A 19799-nucleotide genomic window follows, 5' to 3' on the forward strand; every position below is an offset into this window, starting at 1 on the left:
GAGCAATCTTTGGTCTAAACCGGCTACAGCGGCTGCTTCATTCATAATGTGGGAAAATAGACTGGTTTTACATGTTGTATTGTACATTTGATAACAGGAGTTTTTCCATTCAAGACAGGGAATGAGAAAGGCACTGAGAGTCAATATAAAATCATTTGCATCAATACAATTTAAAGACATAAGAACAATTGAAATACACAAAAAACACAGATTTCAATTTGGATTTTCATTAAAAAAAAAAAAAGCTAGAAATTAATGAATGTATTTATTTATTTTTGAAATGTTCCCTTAAGCGAATTGTAAAATATTGTAGATTTTAGTCAGTAGAAAGCTTATGATTCCTAGCTGAAATACTGTAGTGTTTGATAGCTCAAATTCATAGGAATGCTGTAGAAAAAATAAATTCCCTTTTTTATGCAGTTAAAATGGCGTTTTTAAAACACAAGTACAACCACACCACTTCTCCAGAGCAGTCTTTTGCTTTGACGAAGGATTTTTCTGTACAAACTATAAAAAAGGTAGGACTTTTGATGAGTCCCTGTCCCCACCAAATCAACTTTTTGACCCGACACAGGGCCTGAACTTAAAAATAACTTCCCCAAAATGGAAGATAAATTGAGCAAAAACATATAAAAGAAACATGCACATTTGAACTAAAGCAGTAATAATTACTTTTTTTTAATCAGAGAATAAGGGTATTGGTCCCCCTTGGCTTTTGATTAAAAATGTTTACTCCGATAAAGGGGTTTATGGTTTAGCATTAGCAGCTCAAAAGCAGGACAGAATATCATTCATGTGTTCACAAATATCTGAGCTCCAAACCTGCGCTGCACATTCATCTCAACCTTCTCAAAGCCTTAAGATCTGTGTCCAGTAAAACAAAACCATCCACTTGGACTTATCACTCTCCTCCATCCTCTGCTTTAACCTCTACAAACACACATTAGACAGTGTCACAGTAAAATTAGTATGTTCTGATTAAAAACAAAACAAAACTTCAAGTGACAATTTGTATGGTGACATAGGCAAAATACAGAAAAATACTTAAAAAGTAGCTTTGCATTGATCAAAAAGTGACCTCTTAAGAAAATATATGCCTATAATTGCATTTGCAGTAGGCGCTATTGTGTGATGTTTTAGTATCATCTCAATGAGAGAAAACACTAAAAGTTGCAACGTACAAACTTGATGCTGCTTTCTGTTAGAAACAAGTCGGTGTAATGCCTCATTTGTCCAGGAGTCTTCCATTGTAGAACGATTCAGTTGTAGTCATCTGGACTGTTTTTAGAAAAACAAGACGTTTAAAATCCCATCTAAGAGTAATTCTCAATCTGCGGATCGAGTCTGTCGCTCCCTCAAGGTACTCAGTGATGAAGGAGCGACAGTCAGTTTACAATAGGATCTTGAAAGTCCATTACAGGACACAAAGTGCAGTTGTAAACCAGGCCTACTCAGAGTAGAATAATTATCTGAGTTTCCAGATGCGATCCGCAGATTAAGAATAACTATTGGATGAAATAACAGTGTCCAGATTACATAACTGAATTTATTCTTAGATATCGGTTTGTATGCAGCGCTTCTTGACCAGGGTTGCAGGTGCATCACCACTTCCCTCATTTATCTGCTCTGGCTCTGGCTCCTGGGAACCATCGCCTGGTTTCTCCTCTGTGAACAAAAAGGTCCCAATGGCGCCTTCTGTGGGTGAGGCTGGAGGTGATGCAGACAACAGTCTGAAGCTGCGCCGAGGGGAGGGGCACTGCTCCGCTGAGGGCAGAGGCTCCGAGGGTCCTGGGGCCAGGTCGGCACAGCTGAGCTCAGAGGAGAAGTGGCTGCAGTGGGAGTCGGCCACAGAAGGCAAGCTGCCGCTCAGAGACGGAGAGTCAAACTCAGAAGAGTTTGTGCTGCGCTGCTCGAGTAGCTGAGCGTCCAGATCAGAGCGTGCCTCGCACTTTGAGTCTTTGCTGTTGGCCCGTTTCCACATCTTGCCTTTGCCCCGTGGCCCTGTCGAGGTGGGGGCCTCCTTGGACCAGGGCGGAGAAGGGCAGCAGCAGTTAGAGGAGCAGACACAGGCCCCTCCACTCGCCCCCTTCACAGCAGAGCTACAGCTGCCCTCGTCCAGGCTGCTGCTGCCACTTCCACACCTCTCCTTCTGCTTGCACTCCATGTCGGCCTGCATCTCCACACTGCTCTCCCTAAAACACACACACTCAATCAACCTGGCAGGGGTGTTTATTCAGTTACATACACTTTACTTCCACAATTTTTACAATAGTTTATTTGACTAGCCCATGTCTCAATACATTATGCTGCATCATTTAGCCCCTCAGTTTTGTGAGGTGTAATAGTAAACGCAAACAGTTGGCAGTACTGACCTCTCTAGAGACATGTAGGCGTTGAGGATAGAGCCGGCCATGGCTCTGGTGCTGGCGTTGTCACTGATCGTCCCGAGACTCACTGTGGCCGACTCCCCGCTCAGACTGCACCGCTCCTTTTGGACATCAGCCTGAACCTCCATCCTAAAAACATATGATTAAGTCTCCCATGAGGCAGTTAAGGAAAAGTACCATTTTCAGGTCCGTTAGATTCCTTGTACCTGTTGTAGCAGCTGCCTGACAAACTGCCGGTGATGCTGGTGCCGGCTAGGGCTGTTGTGCTGGCGTTGTCGCTCATGTTGTCACGGTGACCAGATCCGACACCACAGCGCTCCATGTGGCTCCCGCTGACACTGAGGCTGAGCCCGGTCAGACCGCCAACACTGGCCCCATCGCCCAAGCTCGGGTTATTCAGCCGCGTCTCTGCCACTGATGTGGTGTCTGAGCACGAGACAAACGGGAAGATTAAAACATGTAAAATATGATATAATGGAGGATTACAATCACAATGATCAAGGACAAAATGTGATTAACGATAATATCTAGATTATTCAAATTACCGACAGTTTAAAAACTGTATATATGAAACATTGTAAAGATAAGATGAGCCTTTATTTGTCCCACAATGGGGAAATTCCAGTGTTGCAACACAGAGTAGGTATAGTATAATAAAAACAGATAACTTATAAAAAACACTCTTGTAGAAAAACTCTTATACTCTTACAGCTCTTATATGGACAGAGAATATTGCACCAGGATGATTGACATTATGTCACAGTATTGTACATAATTATGTCAGTATTGCACATGGGTATGACAGAATTGCACATGATTATGAAGAGGAATGACATGTTCAGGGCTAACAGTGTTTGTTATAAAGTCTGACAGCAGCAGGAAGGAAAGACCTGTGAAACCTCTCCCTCACACAGCGAGGGTGGATCAGTCTGTCACTGAAGCTGCTCTCCAGAGTGTACAGTGTCTTGCAGTGGTGAGACTCATGGTCCAGCATAGACGGGAGTTTAGCCAGGACCCTTCTGTCCCCCACCTCCTGCACCGAGTCCAGAGCGCAGCCCAGGACGGAGCTGGACTTCTTGATGACTTTGTCCAGCCTCCTCCTCTCCCTCTCTGTGATGCTGCTGCTCCAGCAGGCCACGCCTACAGGAGGGCTGATGCCACCACAGAGTCATAGAAGGTCTTCAGGAGTGGCCCTGTGACTTCAAAAGACAGGAGTCTCCTCAGGAGGTAGAGCCGACTCTACATCCTGGAGGTGTAGAGTCGGCTAATATAGTTCATTGTCCCATCTCTTCGTCATGATTACAATGCAAGTTATGGTGCATTAAAACTACAGAGAATATACAGAAACTGAGGAAATATTGTGGTAAATATTTTGTAAACATTTTACAAAAAATCCTGACGTCAAACAATATTTTCCTGAAAAGAGACAAAAGTCCCCTTACATAAAATATAAGGTTGAATAACAGCTTGAAATTCAGGTTGGACGAGTGGACGTCGCTTGTGTCACGTCATCGCGCCTACAGCTGTTGTTTGGAGACATCATCATCGTTCAAAACACCTAGTTTAAGCTCCGGGCATTAATCAGACAAATAAACAAACAGTCCTTTCACACCTCTGTCTGAGCTCAGACGCCTCCCTCTGTCCACTTCACTGACACACCGAGTGACACACGAGGCTGATTCGTCTGGACAAGGGCCGAATACTTTTAGAGCCACAAATGGAAAACCCTGACATGGCGTTTCGAACAGAACTGTGAAATATTCTATAGGCGTCTGAAAAAAACATCATGGCACCAGTTTTATCATTTTGTAGTTTAGCAAAAGTGTTGTTTTGACATTCAGTAACAAGGGCCGATAAGTAATGATTATTTTCTAACGCTTGAGGAGTGACTTCTTTTATTAGCCCACAAAATATGGGGTTAACACTGTGCCTTCGGAGTATTTGAGCAGCAAATTAAGACTCAGAAAGATCCCAACAGGAAATGAATAATAAGCTTTGCACACAGAGTCAAAAACTCGGGGCTGGAAGGAGTTCGGGGAGGCTATGGAGGAGGACTATCAGTCGGCCCCAAAAAAATTCTGGCAAACCGTCCGGCGCCTCAGGAGGGGGAAGCAGTGCTTCACCAAGTGTAGACCTGCTGACCTTAACTGGGGATGTCGTTGGACGGTGGAATGAATACTTTGAGGACCTCCTTAATCCCACCGTCACGTCTTCCGAAGAGGAAGTAGAGACTGAGGACTCGGAGGCTGGCTCGTCCATCACCCAAGCTGAAGTCACTGAGGTTGTTGGCAAACTCCTCGGTGGCAGGGCTCCAGGGGTGGATGAGATCCGCCTTGAGTACCTAAAATATCTGGATGTTGTAGGACTGTCTTGGTTGACACGTCTCTGCAACTTCGCGTGCCTCTGGACTGGCAGACCGGGGTGGTGGCCCCTCTTTTCAAGAAGGGTGTGTTCTAACTACAGAGGGATCACACTCCTCAGCCTCCCGGGTAAGGTCTATTCCAAGGTAATGGAGAGGAGAATCCGACCGATAGTCGAACCTCGGATTCAGGAGGAGCAGAGTGGTTTTCGTCCCGATCGTGGAACACTGGACCAGCTCTATACTCTCCATCGGGTGTTCGAGGGCTCATGGGAGTTTGCCCAACCGGTCCACATGTGCTTTGTGGATCTGGCTTTCAACCGCGTCCTTCAGGGTGTCCTTTGGGGGGTGCTCCGCGAGTACGGGGTCCGGCGCCCTTTGCTCAGGGCTGTCCGGTCCCTGTATGACCGGAGCAGGAGCTGTGTTCGCATTGCCAGCAGTCAAGACCTGTTCCCAGTGCATGTTGGACTCCGCCAGGGCTGCCCTTTGTCACCGGTTCTGTTCATAATTTTTATGGACAGAATTTCTAGGCGCAGTCAGGGGTCGGAGGGTGTCCGGTTTGGGGACCACAGGATCTCATCTCTGCTGTTTGCAGACAATGTTGTCCTGATGGCTCCATCAAACCCGGACCTGCAACGTGCACTGGGACGGTTTGCAGCCGAGTGTGAAGTGGCTGGGATGAGAATCAGTACCTCCAAATCCGAGGCCATGATTCTCAACCGGAAAAAGGTGGCTTGCCCTCTCCAGGTGGGTGGGGTGTCCTTGCCTCAAGTGGAGGAGTTAAAGTATCTCGGGGTCTTGTTCACGAGTGAGGGAAGGATGGAGCGTGAGATTGACAGGCGGATCGGTGCAGCGGCTGCAGTGATGCAGTCACTGCATCGGACTGTTGTGGTGGAGCAGAGTCGAATGGCAAAGCTCTTGATTTACCGTTAAATCTACGTTCCTGCCCTCACCTACGGTCATGAGCGTCGGGTAATGACCAAAGGACAAGATCGCGGATACAAGCGGTTGAAATTAGTTTCCTCCAAAGGGTGGCTGTGCGCTCCCTTAGAGAAAGGGTGAGGAGCTCAGTCACACGGGAGGAGCTTGGAGTAGAGCCGCTGCTCCTCCACGTCGAGAGGAGCCAGCTGAGGTGGCTCTGTTCCGGATGCCTCCTGGGCGCCTCCCTGGGGAGGTGTCCCACCGGGAAAAGGCCCTGTGGAAGACCCAGGACACGCTGGAGGGAATATGTCTCTCGGCTGGCCTGGTAATGCCTGGGGATCCCCCCGGAGGAGCTGGAGGAAGTGTCTGGGGAGGGGGAAGTCTGGGAATCCCTGCTTGGACTACTGCCCCCGCGACCCAGCCCCGGATAAGCAGAAGAAGATGGATGGATGGATGGGCTTTGCACACCAGAAGAAATAGAAAAACATTTAAAAGATTCTACATAAAATGTTAAAGTTAAAATGCATAAGCTTGTGCAATTTTGATATTAACCGTCTTTGAACACGTTATCTTCTGAAAATAGGTTTAACACAGTTTAACAGAGTGTGCAGTCAAAATTTCATTATTCTTCATTAAAAAACATTTCAAATACATGTGTTTCCAAAGTCTAACCTGCAGCTGCAGCACCACTGCCAATGTTGTCATTTTCATCATCAAACTCAATACGGACGCCCTTCCCGTTTCCGGCAGACACTCCACATCCTCCGCTGCGACAGAGAGAGATTGGGACCACTCCATAGACGTAGGCCAGCATGATGGGGACTCCGATGCCTGAAAGTAAACACCAGCTCTTCATAATCAGACACACAGACATTGGAAACTGAAAGAGAATTTGTAAAAAGTAAAATGAGATGTATAAATTTGATAATGTCTTACCGACAGTGACCGCAGCGACAACAGGCGACACGATCACAGACAGAGTCACACCTCCAGCGATGACCAGGTTCCTCTTGTGTTTGGAGATGTCTTTGCCCTCGTAGCGATTATGAATCTGAAGAAAGAAACTCATTATTTTATAGTGATCTTGCAGCAAATTATATCAAATTCTAAATTATATTTTTATGTGTAGAAATCAAGAATGTAACCACAGCATAAACCAGATCATGAACCTGCACTCTGATCAGAGATGACTGGGATGAATATGGTTTGTTCATTTTCCCCTGTCAGATTAAGACCTCGTGTCAAGACTGAACACAGTCTTGCCCAATGACACGGGACCAACGCACATATTTTGAAGTGGTCACTGAATTAAACTCTTAGTTTGTCATTTTTGATAACCTTTTGTGATTGTGTCATTTACATTATAAAAGAAAAATCCTAGTTCTTTGTGTGTCAATGCCTCTCACCTTCCTCCCCACATAAACGGGAATGCCAATGATCATGGCAGGGATCGCGATGCCGGCGATGAGTGCGATCCCGACCGGAGCTCCGACCAGCGTCCCGAGCTGCCACAGGATCTTCTTCTTCCTGCTCCAAGGCTTTTTTCCCCAAAACGTGCACCCAGATGGACTGTGGGAAAAGCACACAAGACGGATATTATATTTACATGGGCACATTTCCATACAAGTATTTGCCCTCACGACCTCACATATGCAAACACCCACATGTGGGGAGATATTATCGCAATTATATACAAAATTAGTATATGGAGTTTACTTTCCATATGAATTAAAAAAAAAAAAAATAGAGAAAGGTAAAGATATATAATTTTTTGTCACTACTAACCTAACCCCTACAAACACCAGCGACATTGACATGAGCCGTCTTGTCCAAAGACACAACGGGATCATTTGGAGCTGGGATCCAACCGACAACCTTCTAGTTAGTGTGAAAATACTCGCTGACAGAATTTTGTGTGCGTTTTGAAGGTGGAGCAATGAAAAGAGTGAACTGAATCCTGTGTCTGGTTGTACCTGAGGTAGTGCAGGTCTGAGATCTCCTTCATGCAAAGCCAGCAGAACTCACAGCCGCAGACCGCACACGTCATGTGGTTACAGCTGCCGTCGTTCATCTTGACGATATAAGCCGCGCAGCGAGGACACGGCTTGATGTCATCGCCTACAAGCAGTTTTATTCATCAATACAGCTCAAATGTGATATTTCCCATATTACTGATGTGGTGCTGTTGCCTGCCAGAACTACTGAATTTAATGATCAAAACAATTCAAACCTGCAACTTTAACACATTTACTCCAATCAGATACAATTAGATAAAATGCTAATTCTTTGTTATTCTGTCTGGTCAGCTTAGTAGTTGTAATCTTCTAAACCATGCTCACCTGCAGCGCCGCTCGCCTGGCTCTGGCTGAGCGAGGAGGACCTGAAGCTGCGGAGTCGTAAGTGTTGCGCCCTCTGCTGGCGAGCCGTGTCACACGTCTGGTTTGGATGCCACAGCTGTTTGCAGTGGTAACAGAACTCTGTGCCGCAGCCATCACGTCCACAGGTAATTTTAGGACAACTGGCACATCCGAACGCAATCACGGCATAACTGTGGGACACAAACAGAAAGTTTTATTTTAAGTGGAGTCAAAAGTCTTCCACATCCAGGGTTAACGGGCTAAACGTAATTGTAATAAGGTGACTTTCTGAAACTATTTTAGCTGAGCTCTTACACAAGCGTTCAATAGTCGTTCTATAGGTTCAGCTCGACTGATTCACACTAAAGTGGCCTTTCTGTTTCTACATTGATCAATTTAAAAGCCTTTTTCTAAACTACATGGCGTGACAGAAGCTTAGTGTAGCACCAAAAGTAATTATTCCCTCAAACAAACTAACCGGTTCTGAGTCAAAATGAGGCAGTTAAATCTATCACGCATGACACCTACATTTAAAGTGCTAAAACAAAGTAATTATACACTGCTGGGGCCAAAGATATTTGTAGTACTCTACTTAGAACTGTAAATGTGTTAAAACAGCCAATTAGAAAAGCACGACTTCAGTATGAAAAGGAACAGAGGTGAAGACTTAAAATGCTGAAATGATTGAATTTACAAATCCAATCCAGTCTGTAGAGCAAGCAGTGACCATCATCACAAAAGCAGAAAATGAGTGAACTAAGCACGCACGATCAGCTGATAAGAGGCAGACGCTTTAACTGAGCTAAAACCAGAAGATTTAATCTGAAAGAAACCAGAACAACATCAGCTGAGCTCCAGGACGATGTCCACAAATGGCAACATCCCACTCATGTGGGCCTGCAAGTTGCTCTGCTTCTTTGCTGTAAACTTAGATTATCTGTAGTTTACTTTTTATCAAAACAACCAATAGTTTTAAATTACAATTTTTATAAATTCAGATTCTAACATAACCCATTTTATCATCCCATTTGATTATGGAGTCCAGCAGACACTGTATAAAAGTATGCACTGATTCAACTTTCATGGATCATCTTAGAATAGTCTCTGCTCTATATCAGAACTATAAGACCACGAGTTAATGTGAAAGAAACTATAATTACTTAATATTATTTCATATTTATGGTATTGAAATCTGTATCAACCTCTGATCCTTTTTCCCATAAGGTCAGCTATTCATGGGTTTTTTGAAGAGCTTTTCCATTTCAAAAGATCATCTTAGTTTTAAATTGTTGGATCGCCATGGCAAAGGTTAAAATGTTTCATCCTGAAAGCCATGGACAGACAAGTTGTCAAGTTGTCTTTGTCGGCCCTTGAAGGAGATATTCTTACATTAATCTAGAGAGTCTGTAGAGTTTAGTTTGCCTTCTAAACTCGAGTCTAGAAACCTGAGAGTGAAACTATTCCACAGAAAAGCTCTGAACACGGCCGAGAGCGAGCGAGAATCCAGGACAAGAGGCATTTATGAAAGGCCCATTATTCTGAAACGGGGTCAAAAAAGCCTCGGCAGCGCGGCCAAGATGGATTTAGGGCTAAAGCCATTATCAGTCACTAAACCACACACACAACATGTTGTGGAATTGTTTGGGCTATAAAATGTAGAGTGACCCATCGAGCAAACATGTCCGGGCCCCTGGGAGCACACTGTTGAATTTGCACAGCCTCGAACACGACGTTGTCAGATATATTTAAACCAGAACAACCAGAATGAGAACTATGTCGAACCCTTGAGACATAGTTTCAGTTTCAGGTGCAACATGGTCATTGTTAAGAGTAAAAGAGTGACATCATTTATATAATTATAGGCAGGCCTGTCGTATTTATTTATAACTTAAGGCGTGTGAAAGTAGAGGCCAGATATAGATCAGCAGATTTGTTTGATGGGAAGACGTTTGAGCTATATTTGGGAAAGTAACATCCAGTGGATCTCTGGCAGGCAAACATGAGCTGGAGAGTGAACGCATTTGGATTTAAAAACAGAAGAGGTAAATTAAATCTTGAGAGGAGAAACATACAAGTCTAAATGCATTTTCTCACAAATCTATCTCTAGATCAGGGCTGAAACTAATGATCATTAGTAGTATTAGTCAAGCAATTATTTCTATTGTAGATTGAGACGTTTTAAATATATTATCAACAAAATAAAGATTGAAATAAGGTGACTAAAGGCTTATAGAGAGAATATTTACAAATTAAGTGTGTTATTGATGAAAATAAAAAACAGCTTATTCTTTTTTGACATTTTGGTTTAATAATGCCACCGTCTTTGTTTTGAATAGTATTTTCGTATTTTTGGAGTGCAATGATTACGTCACGATAAATCAATTCATTGTCAACAACCTAGTCAAGATTACTAAATAAAATCAACATATCTGTCTAATAAGTTATATCTGTTAGACCCTTTCACACATGAGGCTGTTTTTTTCTTACCCGCAGTCTGGGGCGGGGCACCAGCGACAGTCGGGCTCGGCCACCAGCCACCTGCGCAGCATGAACTCCTCGTACTTCTCCATGAGGGCGCGGTCTCCCAGGATCATCTGGATGTCGTGGGGGTTGAAGCGCTCGGAGCACTCGGGGCAGCTGATGTTGACCCGGGACTCTGAGATCTCGATGCGGAGGTACTGCCGCAAACAGTCGGCGCATGATCGGTGATGGCAGGTCATGATGTCGGGGAAACGATCCCGCGAGTGGCGCAGTAAGCACAGCGGACATTCGAGGAGGTTGGATGAAGATCCTGATATGGAGGAGGTGGAGGCGAGGCCCAAGGCGGAGTGGGTGGAGGTTTTGTCCTGGATGGCCTCAGATTGGACAATTTCCGGTACCGGGACGCCTTCAGATGTTTGAGTCTTTGACCTACGTTTGCTCTCCGGTCGGCAGCGGCGCCAAAATATGGACTGCAGAGAAAAGCGGCGTTTCTTGGGGGTCTTTCGGACGGACAGGCTGACAGAGGAGGCGGCCGAGTGCAGGTCTCGCTCTGAGCCCGTGCTGCCATCGTGCTGCTGCTGAGGGCTGCTCATCTCGGACACGGTGCACACGCTGGGACTGTCCCACAGCGGACAGAGACACGGGGAGGGGAAACGGGTGAGTGATGAGAGTTAGGACATCGCAGCACAGTCCCGTCTCAAGTCCAGGGATGAAGTGAGATACAGTACGATCTGTTCAAGACAAAAATACATCTATTTAACATTATGCACTGTATAATAATACATCTACACCAAGTGTACACCAAGAAAATGGGGCTGGGCAATATTGAGAAAAACTAATATAATAAATTAGTACGGTTATTTTTAGTATTTTCCTGACAATATTTAGACAATATGTTAACAATACATCAGGAATGTGCTAAAAATGTGCCGTAAATGTCTTGGTTGAGGCTCAAATTTAGCACACAAAGTGAATGGACCAGAAAATTGACCACAAAAGTGCAGAAATCACTTTAATCCTTGTTTGTCTTTTGAGGCCATTTTTATTATTTTAAGACTATATATTTGATAGTCTCTCTACTAATTACATGCATATTTCAATCTCCTGGAACCAATGAAGCATTGGCCGTTTGTTTTAATGCTTTATTATTATTATTAGGCAACGTGATCTTGTAACGTCAGTAGAATCATGTGTTTTGTTAAGAGATTATCGTGGCCCATAATAGTTTACAATTGGATCATCATCAGGATGTATTCCTCAGATGCAAATGAAATCCTCGAATTACGTAATTTTTGTATTAACTATAAATTACCTGCCTTATTAAGTGCAAAAGGAGTGAACTTAAAATTATTTTTGTATCGTTTTGGAATCTGTTTTTCTGAACATAATGTTTTGATAAACCACAACTTGACTCAATAAAGAAAAACTTTAGAAACTAGACATGTGTGACAAGGTGAATTCCTGTCATTGAATTTAAATGCTGTGTAGTTCTTCTAAAGCGTTCCTTCAGCACAGAGGAGAATCTTGGCAAGCTGAGAGCATTTTTCAGGCCCGTCTAACTCTTGTGTGTGTGTGTGTGTTGGAGCGCAGGACAAAAACCAAACAAAGCCCAGAGTCCCCCGAAAGCACATACTTTCAGATGTGTCCACAGCTGCGTCTATGTGCCACACCTCGACCCGAATGCACACTTGTCTTCAACATAATCTTGGTTTTACGCTACAATAAGAGACAACTTTACGGACCGTTTGTTAAAATCCCACATGAGGAAAAACCCTGGACTGTCCCCGATTCACCACAGATACTTCTATGAACCACAGCAGACCAGAACTTTCTAGTTTTGGCACAGTCTTCTGAACTTTTTCCATCTGGTCTTAGTCAAACTAGCTCAAATCTTCAACATTTTCATGCTTGTATACTAATTAGGGCAGTGCAAATATTTAAAAATGTAAACAAGATCCGAGATGCTGTCCTTGCTAATCATTAACGATCCACTTCTGTCTTTTTAATTGAGAGGTCCACAGCCATTCTTGGTTGTGTTTTTGAGAAGAAAAAAATTGTGTTAAATGGTTATTATTATATAATATATCATCATAAATACAAAGAAATTGTGGTGGATCAACATGATGAAAAAAGCTACAATTGAAGTGGCACCCATTGGGCCTGAAGGCAGAGAGATAGGCTTTAGTGTTACACAACTAATTTATTTATTTATGGTATAAAAGTATAAAAGTGAAATATAGACCTATCGGGAAACCTAGCAAATGCTTCCTAAAATGTAGCATTTAAAATGACCATTGCCACTTTTATGATGATTCAACTTATTATTTACTGAAAAAGAAGCAAAAGGAGGAAAATGTAATGATCAATGACTTGAATGATTGAAAACTAGCAGATACCAAGAGTAAGATCATGTTTGCTTCACACCTGCCGACTTAAACACAAACACAGCAAGATTTTAGTCAGACACAATAGGCCTTGAATGCGCCATCAAACAACAACCCTTGATTTCCCAGGGCTCTCATGTGCAGAAAACTGCTTGCGAGTTTGTCTGTTGGGATTAATTTTAGGAAAACCGAGGCAGATGCTGACTTGTTAACAAACTGCAATTCAAAAGTAGCTTACTCACTGAGGCTGTGGTTTCTCCCGATTCCTCAACTTTTACGACAACCTTTAAATGTCCGAGGAAAGTTTAAAACCAAGTCTCCCCTCCATTAAAAAACACATTTGGGTTAAAAGTGTGAACCAAAACAGATGGAACATGGGCCAAAATGTTTTACTACTAGAAGGAAAGATGACCATAACGACGGAGCACAACATGGACAAATAGTGAACTTTCTGAGACGTTTGACGAGTATTTTAAGGTGTGGAGTGTAATGAGACAAAGATGTTTCCAATTAACAGACAGCACGCTGCTCCAATGAACAAGAATAGACAGTGATAGGACACAAGAGACTGAGAAGACACCGCCACTGGCCAAGGAATAAATCATTTACTACTAATGACTTCTGGAGACAACACGGAAGAAAGGTTAAGCAGGGTTCTTGGAGAATGCATTTCTAAAGAGTAGTTTAGTCAACAAAACACTCTTTGCAATTGCAATTTAAACATGCGTACCGTACTTGTATACACTGCTTATCACGTTTACTTTTGCATGTACGTCTGGGTGGATTTAATCAGATAATGATCGAAAATTAGAAGATAATTTTGCTGAAAGGGCGATTCCTGTTTTATGTCGTGTTAAATATTAACCCACCAAAAAGATACGCTGCCAATTTTCCTAGGCTTTACTTTTGGTCCAAAAGGGGGCGTATTAAATTTCATGACTTGTTTGAACTAGATTAGATAGACGGGTGCTTTATTGGTTCAAAGGAAAACTCAAGACAAAAGCATTAGTGAAACAACGCAACAGCCATTATGTTACGTTATATGCATCTATATTTCAATATGAATTCAGCAAAACACCCTCTGATTAGGGCTGGGAGGTATTAGAGGTATGCTTGTTTTGTTTGTTAAATAGGGGATCTACATTCCTCGGACAGTAAAAACATGATATTTGAATTGATCTAATTAAAAGGTCTGTCTTATTTATGACTAGGAAATCAATATGGAAAGGCGTTTTTATCTATATTGATTTTTTTTTTTGCCATATCACACAGTCTGAACCAATCACATCACGGTCTTGATGTGTGTGAACATTTGTCTCTGAAACCTCTGGAGACTAAATTTGCATTGCATTGACCTTTTGTTCCAGTTTTAGTGACCAGTGTCCAAAATCTGAATCCAACAGGACAAGAGCTTGTATTGGGTCAACTTGAGTCACGTGAACGAGAGGAAACTTTAACAAGGCAGCAGCACGCGGCCACAAAGAGAAATGAACATCCAGGCGTCCTCAAAGTGGAAAAGCCTGCCCGTGCTGTGAGGACTGTGGCCAGTGGATGCAGTGATGAATGTATTCAAGTGAGCAGCTCGGGGCACTCGCTGGAGAGTGTCCCAGATCTTCATGTGACCCGGGGCCAGGAAGAAGTGCAATAAATGCTGGCGACCGTCCACGGGCTTCTCAAACCGAACTCGGCACCAGAGGAACTAACATTCATTTAATGGAAGAAACTAAATCTATTCATTTCCTGCAAGAGAGAATTTATGTTTTATTGAGTGTGATTTGCTTGGATTCTTTTATCACATATTTATGATGTTTGTACCACAGAAATATGATTGAGAGTTGGGACAAGTCTATCATTTACATTTCAGAATGCAATGAGCAACTTAATTCAAGATCCCAGGCCCCTAATTAGGAAACACATTTTTATGTTGAGGTTGGTGAATTCATGCCAGATAACTCTTCTTGGCTCACCATGATTAGTGTCAAAATGGTGGTGGAACACAGTGTCATTTAGGGTAGGGAAATAATGGTTGACAAGTGCAGTCCTTACTTGACCACAGAGCTATAACGTGTTGAGTCTTGCACAGGCTGAAAAAACACTATAATATATATTTACTATAATTGAGCTGCTGCTGTGTATTTTACTATTACAGAGAGAGCTCAATTCAACTCTGTACAATGGGATGTGAGCAGTCGACATTACCATCGTCACCTCTGCTGGTTATTGCGGTTTCTGGTGATTTTGAGGTCAAAGTATGTCAATATTAGCCAAGCAAGATAACGCACCAACTCATACAAACTAAAAGGGTTGTTTACTGCTTTGTTCAAGCAATGTTGTTCAAAGGTAGTTGAGGCGTTGACTAAAAACCTCAAAGAAGTTCAATTACTGTTAGCATCTTGTTACGATTAGCTCCAAACCCTAAAAATATCTCATCACGTAGTTGAATTTCCGCTGCATTCCAGCCGGACGTCACGCTTCCTGGTCACAACAATGCATTCAGAAATAAGTTGGACACTCCTAAAAGAGCCACTAAAAAGGTGACTGTTGGGACGTCTAATGTTTGTCAGAACAGGGACACATTCAGAAATTGACGTGTAGCAAATGGGGCTCTATTTAAACTTCCATTTGTCGGCCTTTTAGTGTAAGGATATTGAACAAAGTGAATTCCATTGTGAGCGCTTTCAGCACTATTTATTTACTCAACTATGTTAGCGCCAGCTTGGGCCAGGGACTTTTCCAACATGCTAGATGACCACAGAAAAAGTAAGACAGAGAGCAGATGGTTCGTGTGCAATGGGAAAAGACCCAGCCCTGAACAGGGACATGAACAGCAATAACTCTTCATAATTTACCAGAAGCGCTCAACCGACAGGATTAATCAAAGCCAAACATTTGAGTGGCGCTCATTCACAGACAACAATAGTAGAAATTACATGGACTGGATTGATTGATTGATTGATTTACAAAATGATATGAAATAATGAAGAATCAGGAATTGAACAACGATTAATGTTATCTGGTCAGTACAAGTCATTATTTACAACATTACCAAATAAGTGAAGGTGGTTGTGTCAAAGAAAGTGCTAGAGTACATACAGTGGTTATATTAGCTGCAGAGAGATAATAGAATACATTTTAGACAGTTAAGGGACCACTAATGAAGGATCCATAGCCAAATACAAACTAACAAATACTTGCCTTCATCACTCATGTGCCTGTGCATCACTTTTGTATTTCACTCACCTTATAATGCGTTGTTTCAAACTCAACTTCCTTCCTGAAAGTTAATCTCAGAACTACTGCCACTACTGCTCTTAAGGAAGCTCATATTTTAATATGCCTGCTTTTTTTAATAAAACCTATAATGCCATGCGCTTATAGTGTTTTAGATCATTGTAAATTTGTTTAATAGGTTATAAGCTTTTTACATGGTCATCCATTAACATTTGCTTGTTTTATTTTATCTTAACAATAGTCATTCTGTAAATCCTTTATTGGCTTTACTCTTATCTCAAGCTGAATTGACTGCCTCGTCTCTTCTTTTTTGGCGTTTTATGGCGGTAGGTCTCCAGTGTTACGTTACCGCCAGACTTTATTCTTCAGACTTTAATCTTCTTCTTTTGACGCAGTGACTTACGTGGAGTAAACTTAACTCACATGCTTTGTGAGTACGTCACTGTGACGCGGTAAAGGCTCGTCAAAAAGACGCTCGATTATTCGCTTGACTCTTCCCAAAAAGATTCGGATTGGATACCAACCGCCATAAAACACCAAAGAATTGAAATGTCCCGCATAGGGATGTCAAGATAACCCAGTTTTTCAAACACCACGAATATGTATGGCCACAGTTGGTAATTCGTGTTTTTTTGGAAATCTGCGATAAACCACAGAAATGTGTCCAAACGCAACGAGTCACGGCGGCAGCGCGCACGTGTCGGACGGAGCCCAGCGTGTCAACAAGACTGAATAAATGTGCTGAACGACAGGCCCGTGACACACGGAGGTGTGCAAGTCACTGGCATGGATCTATTATGGTCACTGGAGGGACCGCACCGCAGACGGTGCAGGGTCACTTGTAAACGCTGTTTTGTTTTAATGGCAGCTGGAAGCCCAAAGATGCCTTTTTCCCCTTCACAAATCTTCTTTGGTGTTTTATGGCAGTTGGTGTCCAAGGGTTACATTACCGCCACCTACTGTAGTTAGACTTTATTCTTTTTTAGACTATCAGGAATATTTGCAAGTTTAAACATAAAATGTAACCGCTGCTGATAATAGTGATAAATCTTAAAATCGCGTTATTTCTCCTCACAATAATCGTGGCTCTAAAATGTATGTGTGACATTTCTCAGCAAAGCACATTAAACTCATGAATTTCACAGATTAAACTATTAAAGACTCCTCAAAGTTGTTGTTGTTGCACGTCTTCAAAGTATGTGTTTTACGCTATAACGTATTTTTAAAAAGGAGAGAGAGAGAGAGAGAGATAAAGAGTGCAACTCGTGGCTCTGATTAATCAATAAAGGCTCATTGAATATGCGCTGAGCTTTAGTTTATCCTTTCTTTGAAAACAGTTGACATTTGTCCCCTCCGTGCTGGACACAGCGCAGGTGCCCTCAAGTCTAAATAAAAAGAACTGTAATCTCCAGGAGGCATTTGGACATCAGGCTTCCAGATTCCACATGGTATAAGCACAAGCCGTCATTTTAAACAAACATCTACATGGAGACCTCGATTGACTGTGTATTATGTCAAAAGGCAAATATCTTTATCTATTCAGTCAATGTTGACACTTCCACAACAGTAAGCCCATTCTCCATGGAGACACGTCTCGACATCTCATACTTTATAATGAGGGGAAGTTCAATAAATGTTAAAAAAGACAGAATATGCCTTTTTGGGGGGTTTTCACCAAAACGTAGTGGACACAAATATATTTATATAGTGAGTGTGCGCGTGTATAAAGCCAAAATATTCTTTGGTTATGAGCTTGGTTTCCTAGGTTACACTATACAGTTAAGTTCCATATTCATTCAAATTAAATGATACAGCACATTGCTATTGTGATAGATGCAAACAAATGCCAAGTTAAGTGTGGACAGAACAAATCATCTGGCAATTTACTGGAAATTTGTATATGAATGGGACTTTATGTATGGTGTTAAATACATAATCATAAGTATGAACAATCAGAAAATATCAATAGACAACATTTAAATCAACAATAGTGTTAAAAAGGATATTTTGGTGAGAGGTTTTCATGATCAAAGTTTTACAACTGATACTCCACGTTAGCTTCCATGCTAATAAAAACAGATTCCGCTAACAGAAGTCTTTATAATCGAACATTGGATTATAAGTGTGTAAATCGCACTTTGGTTAACGTACGATCAGCTCTAGTCATTGAAAGCCTACTGAATTTGTATCAAAGACGTTTTATTTCCGCATCATGGCGTTTTGATCACTACGGCTGAGAATGTAGCCAATGCTAGAAACGGCTAGTGTTAGCTTCTAGGCAGATTCGAAAGGGAAGTTATGTCCTGATAATAACACTGCATTATCACAACATAAACGTTATATCACGAGGTCAAATTGTGAAAAAGTCTTTTGTATTTACCTTCAAGTGGCTCGTGCTTCTTTTTAGATATGATTCGTTGTTTCCATTGGTGTTGTGGCAGTAGTTTCACAGCGAGAGAGCGAAACTTCGTTGTTGCTGCTTCAGTGCATTCCCCGAGTGACTGAGCCAACAAACACGACACACCAACAAACATGAAGAAAGACCGGAAGTCTGCAACTGCAACAATAAAATATCATTATACATCTATTTACAATTAAGGCATGAAACAAAACCTTAACTGCATTGATAAATGTTGCTATACAAACGGATGACGTTGAATAAAACGTAACTTACCACGTTGAGGGAATCTAACACTGAATAAGAAATGCCTTAATTTTGTTGAAACAGGAAGTTGTTTGGAAGTCATCTTGTCCCATTCATGTTTCAAATGGAAATTTCGCCACACTGTGGACACTTTGTGGACATGAAAATAATTGAATACAAGTTATAACATGCATTCCTAAAATAATAAATTAAATTATGATAAAAACATCAATCAAACTGGTGAAATGTTCAAAATGTATAAAAATTCAAAGGGCTTTGTTCATAATCAGATTTTTTTTAAATTGCTATTTTCAGTGACCCGCCAGTTTCCTAATTGATTACAGTGTATTTTGACATGAAATATTCCAAAGGTAAATTCACAAATTATTAACATGATGATGTCTAAACGTAATTCATTATATATATATATATATATATATATATATATATATATATATAGGAGTGGCCCTGTCATTTTTGGAGTGACAGGGCCATTCCTGAAGACCTTCTAGACTCTGTGGTGGCATCAGTTCCTGTACGGTGTGGCCTGCTGGAGCAGCAGCATCACAGAGAGGGAGAGGAAGAAGCTGGACAAAGTCATCAAGAAGTCCAGCTCCGTCCTGGGCTGCGCTCTGGCTTCGGTGCACGAGGTGAGGGACAGAAGGGTCCTGGCTAAACTCACATCTATGCTGGACCTCTGCAGGACACTCTGTCCGCTCTGGAGAGCAGCTTCAGTGACAGACTGATTCACTCTAGCTGTGTGAAGGAAAGGTTTCGCAGGTCTTTCCTTCTTGCTGCTGTCAGACTTTACAACAAACACTGCTAGCCCTGAACATGTGCAAAACTGACTTAACCATGTGCAATACCGTCATATTAATGTGCAATTACTGTCACACTCACACGCAATAATGCCATATTCATGTGCATGTAACTGATATAAATAAGAGTGTTTACTTTACCATTATTAGAAGTATTATTTTGTCTTATGCTAGCTATTTTTTATTTTATCTTTATTTTTCCCCTCCATTCCCTATT

General features: G+C 42.1%; 1 protein-coding gene across 1 annotated transcript; it reads right to left on the reverse strand.

Annotated features, from left to right (window-relative positions):
* On the reverse strand, nt 1–18640 carry LOC140361941 (E3 ubiquitin-protein ligase RNF19A-like). The gene is made up of 10 exons (XM_072447855.1): nt 18501–18640; nt 10512–11236; nt 8007–8215; nt 7641–7785; nt 7074–7236; nt 6604–6718; nt 6340–6498; nt 2594–2813; nt 2373–2516; nt 1–2192 (listed from the first exon to the last, which is right to left on the reverse strand). The coding sequence occupies exons 2-10, from the start codon at nt 11096–11098 to the stop codon at nt 1553–1555; spliced, it is 2382 nt and encodes a 793-aa protein (XP_072303956.1). The 5' UTR covers nt 11099–11236; nt 18501–18640; the 3' UTR covers nt 1–1552.
* Nucleotides 18641–19799: the final 1159 nt, after the last annotated feature.

This window comes from Eucyclogobius newberryi, unplaced genomic scaffold (assembly GCF_026437365.1).
Source record: "Eucyclogobius newberryi isolate DKJ021-1_F unplaced genomic scaffold, fEucNew1.0.hap1 SCAF_16, whole genome shotgun sequence".
Lineage (NCBI taxonomy): Eukaryota > Metazoa > Chordata > Actinopteri > Gobiiformes > Gobiidae > Eucyclogobius > Eucyclogobius newberryi.